The following is a 9,923-nucleotide window of genomic DNA, read 5'->3' on the forward strand; positions in this document are numbered from 1 at the left end:
GCCAATGAACTCTCCTGGTCAAAAGGAATAATACATTAATTAATATACTTGGCATCAAAGTTTGCGCATAAGAATTGCTATTAGCTTTAGCCAAAAAAAGAAAAAAAAAAAAGAAAAGAAAAATGAAGAGAGGCTATTTATAGCAATTTATGTATGGATGGTTGGGAGTTTAATTTAATTAAAATTTTTTTTTATGAAAATCGGATGGTTGGGATTGAATTTGAAAGGAAGTGGCAATGCTCTTCAAATCATGATTGGCAATTGGTACAATTCTTGAGCTATGAAGGATTGGAGTTTTTTTTTTTTTTTTGGGTGAGAATGATGAAGGATTGGAGTTGATAGAACCTTTCAGTGCCTTTTTGAATGTGCAATAACAATTAAAGTGGGTTCAATCCAGATCTTCTAGAGGGGAAATAATGGTGTCCCTCATAAACAGAGAAGAAAAAATTGAAGAAAGTTTGAGGACCCCCACATATCTACGATATAAATTGGGCACGCAAAAACATCTATCTATAGACTATCAGGTTTTCAAAGCCACATTTCTGATAGAGATAGTTCACTGTTTTAAAACCTTAGGAGGATGAGCTCAAAATAAAGAGAAAAATGCATCAAAAATTTTCAAATGATTTATTATCTTTTTTAGTTTCAGCCATTGAGTGCCATAGGACCCGGCTTAAGTAAAATTTATTATTCTTTGACCAAATAGTTTTTTTTTCATATTTTTGAAGGGAAAAAAAAAAAAAAAAGCTCATTATTATTGTTATTATTATTATTTCTTTTTTTGAGAAGACAAGAGTATATTATTTACTTAGACTGATTAAGGGAGCTTGACAGTGGATTAGACTTAGATGCTTTTTCCTTGATAGTTGGTGTAAAAATTTGACTTTCTTTGAAAATAATGTGATTTGACACAGGAAAAAAAAAAAAAAAAATAATGCTTGTTTTTCTGGGGGGGCTAAGTATAGATGAAAGATATTGGACTATTGACATAAATCTAACAAAAGGAAGGAGGACGCGGCCTAGCCATAAGGTCGTTGGCATTATTATAGCTATAGGATATGGTAAAATGTCTTGTCCCATCCCGGTTCAACGCCAATTTTTTCCACCCCAAAGAGGAGATGAATATTTAAATCTATCCAGTCTTGAGTGTATATGTGTGTGTATGTATCATATTTTAAATTAATTTTTTTTATTTATAAATATTTTATTACCATCTCCAAACCGTCACTCTCTCTCTCTCTCTTTGCAAAGATTGTAAATGAATTGAGTTTTTTATGAACTACTTAGAGTTAGCCTAGAATAATGCTTGTTTATGTTCCCTTATCTAGTAAATGAGTTAAGTTCAAACTTAAGTTTAGGGTCAACTATTAAACAAGTCAAACTTAAACATAATAATGTGTTTGTGAACAAATTCGTAAGTATGAGGCCCTATATATATAATGTATTTTCAACTATTATTTATTATTAGTATCAATTTATGAAGTAGTAAAATTTTTTTGGTCATATTGTTTACTATATATGAGAAAATAATAAATTAATCAAGTAACTTATAAACAAGCTTAAGCTTGTTCAAAAAAAGAAAACAAACCAAAATTGAACATATAATCTAGTTCGGTAATAAGCTTGAACTCGTCTCATGTTTGAAGTAAAATTAAATGAATAATTTTAAACTTATAATACTTTGCTTGACTTGACCATTCACAGCCCTACTCACTAATGTCCCTCCCTTTCTCCCATTATTTCTAGCGCCATCTCAATTTGGAAAGGCAAAATGTTTCCACCACAGACCACACCCCACCTCGATTTTCCTTACTTGTGTACTATGGGAGTTTTGTCCATGCCAAAGGAGATGAGATACCCATAGTCCAGCCTCAATCTGCCCCTAATTGATACTTCTTAAACAATGTCATAAATTTGCTAATAAAAGTCATTTATGATAGTTTGACCTAAATATTGGTGTTTGAGCTCTTTTGGGTGGAGATATACGAGGTACATTTTAGATGAGTACAATCGATAGCTTCTAAAAGAGTTACAAATATGAAATAGGATCCTCTCCATTCGAAGTAAAATGAAAAAAGTTTATTTCACAGTTTAGATTTCATTTACTGAATTTGACAGTATACAAACTACAAAGTAACATGACATTTTAAATTTTTAAATGATACGACATTAGATACATCTCTAGATTTGTAATATTTAATTTGAATCATGAGTGAATCCATATCAAAGGAATATAATTATTTTCCTACAATATTACCATTCGTTTCCACCTTAAACAGATATGTGAAAGGAATGGAAATTTGTGTTCATGGAAAGTTATTCAAGAGCTGTATGGGCGAATGGAAAGTTCTTCTTAGTCCATCGAATTTGCCACAACTAATTGTCACAACTTGATGATATGGGCGATTATAATTGGTGAGACATAACTTTTTATATACCACCCACAGTTACACTCACACATATTAAGATTACGACAAAAATTATTAAAAATTTGTGTTAAAGAATGACAAAAATTATTATACAAAAGTTGTGTCCACTTTGTTTTCAAAGAATGTGCCAAAGGCCAAGTATTTCTCTTCTATCCAGATTGTAAATCTACAACATACTGGTCGATTGCGGCAAATGCCTTTCATCATTTTCTGATTACAGATTTGACACTTCTTTTTAACCTTACTTGATGAGAGAAATCTCCTTGGATGAGGCACGCCAAATGGTGGCTGTTGTATGGAAATCAGATTTATTTAGAACTTTGGGGAAATTTCAATAGCGAGTGCAATGGTTACATCCTTGATATCGAGGGGCATAGGATCCTGTTGTTGACAGAGAGGATTGGAGTAGCACTTACTACGACAAAATCATATGCTCCTTTTCTTCTTCTTTTTATAGAAGAAAAAAAAAAAAAGTAAGAGGGGATACACTTTCCTATTTAAACGTTATCATAATAGCGTATTAGCGTCGAGGGCAGAGCCATGTAGAGAGTTGCCCGCTCCCCCCCCCCCCAAATTTTTTTAAAACACTCGAACAATAGGTAAAAATAAAACCCATTCAATTTTTTAAAGAGCTGGCCCTTCCAAAAACAAAGTGTTGGCCTCCCCACCTTCAACACGTGAATCTTTGCCTCTTTGTAGCTCCATTTTACATCGGCCCTCCAAACACAAATTCCTGACTTCGCCCCTGTTAACATTCTACCCTCCAAGTTCAAATCTACAAAAGATAGAAATGCTGATCCATAGTTATTATCCGTTCAACGAGGATGCTAGTGGATATTGAACTGAGGGCATGAGAATCATATACTCCTTTTATGAACTCTTTAATTTGTAAGTTTTCAAGTAATAAATTAAAAGCCTTTTGGAAAAGTTACAAATTCTCAAAGCCTTTCTTTACTAGGTCAAACAATCACTCTCATTTTAGCAATTTTGTAATAGCACGTTAATACGTTGAGAACTTCTAATGTCAACTAATCTACCTCGAATTTCTTTCTTTGACACTTGACACACTATTATTATTTATTAAAAGCATACACTCAACTGCTGCAAGTAACTAAAGCTTTCACTTGGAAAAATCAGACAATGTTGTACTCATTTGTTATGTTTCCTCACAATTTTTGAATGGAGAGAGAGATTCTAGCACTCCATCCAAATGAAGTCAAATATTAGGTTTGTGTCAAAACAAAAAGGCTTTTGTTTTTACGTAAGTTTTGTGCCCTCAATTTCCAAACACTTTAGGTACACATCTTTATCTTCACTTTTGACATGAATTAAAATTATATAACCTCTTAACGTGTCATGTTTAGCAACACAACAGTGTCTCGTGCCCTTCACATGAATAAATAGCTCAACAAAGTTTTCCTCCACGAGTTTTGACGTGTTTCTTCGAAACACATATTTATTACATTTTTAATCTAATTCAGTTGTCATTAAATAAAGTTAGTGTTAATCTATGTCTATGCTATATGACAAGTAGCTTCTAATATAATAAAAAGATTATATTAATAGTTTAATGCAATCACTTCTGTGATCCGATCGGATTTATATGTACAGAGTTCCATAGGCTTACTATCAAATTTGAATTTATGTGATTATATTTCCAAGTAAATTTTCATGCTAAATTAAGCTTCATATTGCTTATTACAAGATGCACAAATACAGATGTAGGTACGACACAACGACATGAAAAAATTTTAAAAAATTATAACATGAAATAATAAATATAACACGAGTACGACACTCTAAATAAAATGTTTATACATTCTAAACATAACTTGTAACATTATAAAATCAAGATTAATAGGGAAAAAGGGCATTATATTTTGAGAAAGAAAACTTAAAAAGAATAGTAGTGGAAATTTATTAATAAAAGTGGTGAAGCAGAGAGAGCATACTTTAGTGGTTGACCTCGTGCTTAGTTCAGCCATGAATGTGCTTAACAGACAAAAAAGTAGAGAGAAAAAAAAAATCAAAAAAAAAAAAAAAAACCCTTTTGTGTGGCTTCACCGACTTTTATATTTTTTCTCTCTCATCCCTCCACTTCACCCACTGGACCAGCACCTACCTGACAATTAGTTGGGTTTCGTTGTTTGTTTCCTTGTATGTATATGTGTGTGTTATAGCTTGTGATCTCTGCCCCTCCACTAATATTAAACAACAATGATATTATTATTAATAAAATGCATGATTTTGTACATTGAATATTTTTAATGTGTACAAGGGGCATTAATGTATTCCACCACCCATACGGTACACGTGGCCCACACACTCAATGATCAGGTGGTGGGTCAGAGCTTGAGATGGGTCTTAACCAATCAAGCCCAAAGAAGCTTAACTTTTGTCATTGCAACATATTATTATGTATATGTGCTTAGTAAACAGTATAATGCATGTGCTAACCAAATGGGGTTGATGTGCTTATTCACTCAGGACCACATAATTTGGTGAATATTTATCTGCGAAATGATGGATTTTGATATATGTCTAGTAGGTAAGATAGGTCCATCAAAATGGGTCGTTTAACTCATCAAACGGCTAAGATTGAGAGTCATTCTGATTATCGTCCTTGTGTAACGTCATTATCATATATATTTAAAAAAAAAAAAAAAAAATTGTTTGTAATTTCACTTTTTCTCAAGGGGACAGGGATGGTTGCTCAAAAAGAAAAATAAAAGGCAAACTGAGAAGATATAATTAAAAAGCAGAGGCTATCATTCATTGGCAATGGTCACCTAAGGGATTATTCCCACCGTAAGCACTATGGATAAGCTAAGCTCTCTAATAAGTACTGAAACTCCAATGTTCTTTTTATGGCTTCCGTTCAATGCCACACCCTTCTTATCCTTAACTGTCCTCTTTGCCAAGTAAACCGACCCAATTTGACCCTCTTGAGAGGGATAGATAGAAGAGATGCCCCCAATTGCCTTTAGACCAGTGGCAAGAAGAAAAAAAAAAAAAAAAAAAAAAAACATACTGGGTTTGGTCCACTTGGGTACAGAGCTACGAACGGATCATCGACAGGAAAGAAAGCCGAAGCTTTGCTTCCCATCACTTATTCAATTGCACAGTCAGATCCCACTTTCATGATAAGCTTACTTTTTACTACCCTGCCAGAGAGAATACCAACAAAGAAGGCAGATAGATTTCCATCTTAATTATGAGAGAGAGTGAGAGAGATAGAGAGTCCATTGTGGACTTGGCTGCTTTATAACGCAAACGCAGGGGGGTTGTGACAAATCATCAAACTTATAGGTCCCACCTCCCCAACCTATTGAAAGTAGAAGAAACCATATACTGATGGAGTACATGAAGAAGTCAGAAACCAACTCAAATACTCAAAATTCAGCTAAGTTAAACCCCAAACAAAGAGTGAGATTGACACTGGCTTGAGCTTTGGCATTCCAGATTGATTATTTTTAAATTTGAAAGTCTCCTCCAAGGATTTGAGAGAAGATCAGGACCATGATCCAATGCCCCAAAGTGAATTTGGGATTCTCTGATGATATGTGAAATGGAATCACACATGTTTGAGAAGATGAAAAGGGGGTCCTGCAACGTGTACTTGTGCAACACTTCCCATACATCATTAATGGGCCTCACAGTCAATTTGATCATTCCATATCCAGAAAAAAGAGGCAAAGACACAGTCCCACTAAGTATATATATGGCATATGGTCCATGCATATTTTGGCATTTATTACTCATCTCACATTTGCTAACAATAACAATAATAAATTCAACAGTCAGGTGCTACAACACATCTGAAAAGAACAAACACTTAGAAGGAGAAAGAGAAAGAGAAGATGATGCATCAACCTGGGCATTTAGTTCTCAGCAGCTACAGCTTAAACTAACTACCATTTGAATCAAAATAAACAGACTAAGTTTTTTTTTTTTTTTTTTTTTTTGGAGTGAACACTAGCTCCTGCTTCTCTACTGGTGGCATGGAAGAGAACTTCGAAAATTCACCATTCTGAACCCCCAATTCTTCAAGACCGATCTCCATCTCTTCATTGACGGATAAATAATATGATCCAGGTTAAACTGATAATTTAAATTCTCAATGCAGCTTGACAATCGCCCCCCCCTTCTCTTCTGGCAACCTTCGTTTATGATAAAAACGAATATGAAAGCAAAAGAAACATAAAATTTAGAAGCATACCAATAGAACGATATTGGACGATCCAATACCTTGCTTCTGCTTTGAATGCTCTTGCACCTGCTCAAGCCAGGAACACGACTTGTTCAATCCTTATTTGTTTGACATACAGGGATTTCAGGGACCTTCAAGCGGGTCATGTAAAAGTCACCCGCCATCTTCAATTTTCCCATAAAAATGTTTTCAACTTGCTCGGTAGCCACCTAACAGCCAATTGACTTCTTTTAATGCAAGATGGTTACAAAGTTTGGGGCATCATCCCTTGGCCCTTCAAGAGACCGATACATGTATAATATGTCAAAAGGATCATCAATGTGCTCCTCACATTCTCCCCTGATCACTTCCCCTTCATCCCTGATCACTTCCACCACCAGATGGGGCAATGCTCGAGCAATCTCACGACAACCTTGGGGAGATAACCTACATGAAGACATCCAGAGGAACCTCATATTGTAGTAGTGATGCAAACCAGAACGCAATGCGTCATCCCCAAATGGGCTATCCCTGATCTCAAGCTTTTGCAGTCTAGGACAGCCCTCAAGCACATATTTAAGCCCCCTGTCACTATCTCCAGCAAAAGCAACTGACAATGTTCGAACCAATTTCCCATATGTTCCAATATAACTGAAAGCTTGATCGGTCAGTAAACCAGACACAGCAAGACGAGTGAGCTTCTTACAGTTCTTAACAATGGCTCCGAAACCTTCATCCATTGGTTCACCAGTCACATGGTCAGGACGGTGTCGCCCCATTATACAGAGACGGAACACTTCAAGATCTGGGCAGTTGTTTGACATGGCTACCACAGCTGCATTTGTCATGTGCTGACAGAAGTACAAAATCGATTGTAATTTCCTACAACCCTCTGAAATCGCTTGGAGTCCCACATCAGAAACAGGGCCCTCACTATCCTCCCGTGCATCGATAGGAAAAACCCGAAGCTCGCGCAAGTCCTTGCAAGTTGCAGCCGCCGCTTGAAGCCCTTCATCACAAATTGAATCAAGCACCTGCATTACAAAACCAAAAGTAAGCTTTCAAAATCCATAACTTGATCACAATTTCACCACGCAAAAATCCAACACACAAAAACTCACCCAAAAAGTCTGCAGTTTGTGGCAGTGAAATATGACTGTCTTGAGTTGCTCCGCATTAATATTCGCATAGCTCAAATTGAGGGAAGTCAGATTAGCACAAACAGCATAGATAGCCGACAAGTAATCCGGCGCAATGTCCCTAAAACCCGATAAACAAACCAATGACTTGCACGCAGCAAAAGCAGACTCATAATCGGGCTCCTGATCACTGTGAGCTACACCCTCGGCCAGACTGAACGACCCGGTTCCAAGATGAGTAAGCTGTGGAGCTCGCACCATCAATCGATACAGCTGCCCAATCGAAACAAAGCGGTTCAACCTCAGCTTCTTCAAAGATGGAGACCTGATCACCAACCTCTCCAATGCCTCAAAATTTATTGGGCTCTCAACACAATCAAATATCAAAGATTCCAAACAGGTTATTCCACTCTCCGGAAACTCCCCTATCCAATCCATATCAGATTCCGCAACCTCGGATTCAATCAGATCAAGCACTCTCAGTTGTCTGAAATTCCACAAATTTAAAATAAATAAATTTATTAATTTATTAAAATAAAAAAAACATCTACATAGATTAGTACCAACTATAGCTTTATTACCACTCTAAGCTTTATTCGCACACCTAAAATTCCAATTATATAGGACTATTCTCAACATTTACTACTTAGGGTTCGATTACTAAAATTAATAAACAAATATATCTAAATTTGACAACCAACCATAATAACAGATCTGCATTCAAAATGATAACACAAATAGAAACCCTAATTAAAAATTAAAAATATTCAGATAGATCTAGTAGTACTATAGTAGTACCTGCACTTCTTGGCTATTACGGCGAGGCCACGTGTACCAAAGCCGTCGCAACAAACAAGGACGAGTTCTTTGAAGTAAGGGAAATACTCAGCGAGATGTTTCAGATCTTCGTCGGTGACCGACATGCGTTTCAGGTAGACTTTTTCGAGCCAAGGATAGGCGGAGCCCAAGGCGGCGACCCACGGCGCGAAGTGGGCCCCCCATTCCGGCGGCATGAGGTTGAAGTCGGCGAACCTCGGCCTGCCCTTGATGGCCACGGCCCGGACCCGGGAGAACCGGGCCGTGGCCCGTCTGGGCGAGACGGAGTAACAGTTCCCGATGAAGAGCTCGGATCGGGTCAGGGCCTCGACCCGACACCACGACTTGCAGACCAATGAGGCGGCGTTGCGGTCCCGCCGGGAGGTGAGGAACTGGAGCACGTTTTCGAGGACGTTCTCGAGGACTTGGTCCGGGTACGGAGCCTGGAACTCCATGGGATTCAAACCCGTGACATGACCCGACCCGGTCACGCAGTTCCGGGTCTTGCTTGACGACTCGGCGATGTCCGCTCCCCGAAGATCCAACGGTGGAGATCGATCGTCGTCTTTGGACATTTCAGTCCTCTCCTCTCTCATGTGACACCTAATTCTCTCACTCTCTCTCTCTCTCTCTAAATCTCTATCTCTCTCTCTATATTTCTGATCTAGGTTTTGATAAAGAAAGATTTTTCAATTTAGATCGTGAAGTTGAGGTGTTGAAATTTTTTAGAGACAGACAGAGAGAGAGAGAGAGAGAGTTGAGAGATGCTTAACTAGTAGAGACTGGTACTACTACCAAAGGCGTCGCAACAGTGAGGTTATTCTTGATTCAGTTTTATATGTAAGATAATTGAGGAAAATATATAAACTATTATAGTATATCGAAAGGGAAATTTTCTCTCTCTCTCTCTGTGTTGTAAGTTATGGATGAAGCCCTTATTTTTTGAGCTATTTATAGCCTTGTCTAGTGAGTTTTCAATATATCTACTACATACCCACTCAAAAAAAAAAAACTTTGAACTTTCCCACTTTTTTTTTTTTTTGGGCTTAAAAAGGGGGTTTTAACTCGTTTAAACAAGCTAGTTCAAAAGCAAGCTTAGAGTACGTAATTAAAGTTCAATTAAGTTAATAAATTTAAGTGGACATTCAGATCTCATTGCTATTAAGTTTTTTTTAATAGCATCCATTGTCTAAATAAATAGGAAGATTATCATTTACTACGTTAAACAATTAAATCAATGAGTTATTATTGACCATTTAATTAGGAAGTATTTCTAAGATATGATGGAATTAATTAATCTATATAATTAATGGATTTTATTTTATTTTAAGAAGGTTCTTTTTATAATTT

At 36.7% G+C, this 9,923-nt stretch overlaps 1 protein-coding gene across 1 annotated transcript; it reads right to left on the minus strand.

The window, feature by feature from the left end:
- Window positions 1-6,139: 6,139 nt before the first annotated feature.
- LOC115959871 (transport inhibitor response 1-like protein) lies at window positions 6,140-9,465 on the minus strand. The gene is made up of 3 exons (XM_031078507.1): window positions 8,556-9,465; window positions 7,740-8,244; window positions 6,140-7,652 (listed from the first exon to the last, which is right to left on the minus strand). Exons 1-3 carry the CDS (start codon window positions 9,167-9,169, stop codon window positions 6,870-6,872), a joined length of 1,902 nt encoding a protein of 633 aa, XP_030934367.1. The 5' UTR covers window positions 9,170-9,465; the 3' UTR covers window positions 6,140-6,869.
- Window positions 9,466-9,923: the final 458 nt, after the last annotated feature.

The sequence above is a fragment of the Quercus lobata genome, chromosome 9 (assembly GCF_001633185.2).
Source record: "Quercus lobata isolate SW786 chromosome 9, ValleyOak3.0 Primary Assembly, whole genome shotgun sequence".
In the NCBI taxonomy this organism is placed as follows: Eukaryota; Viridiplantae; Streptophyta; class Magnoliopsida; order Fagales; family Fagaceae; genus Quercus; species Quercus lobata.

Coding starts and splice junctions, on each gene's coding strand:
- LOC115959871 (XM_031078507.1), bottom strand. CDS start 9,169: ATGAGAGAGGAGAGGACTGAAATGTCCAAAGACGACGATCGATCTCCA. Junction 8,245..8,555: donor GTAATAGCCAAGAAGTGCAG/GTACTACTATAG, acceptor GTGGAATTTCAG/ACAACTGAGAGTGCTTGATC. Junction 7,653..7,739: donor ACAAACTGCAGACTTTTTGG/GTGAGTTTTTGT, acceptor TTTGTAATGCAG/GTGCTTGATTCAATTTGTGA.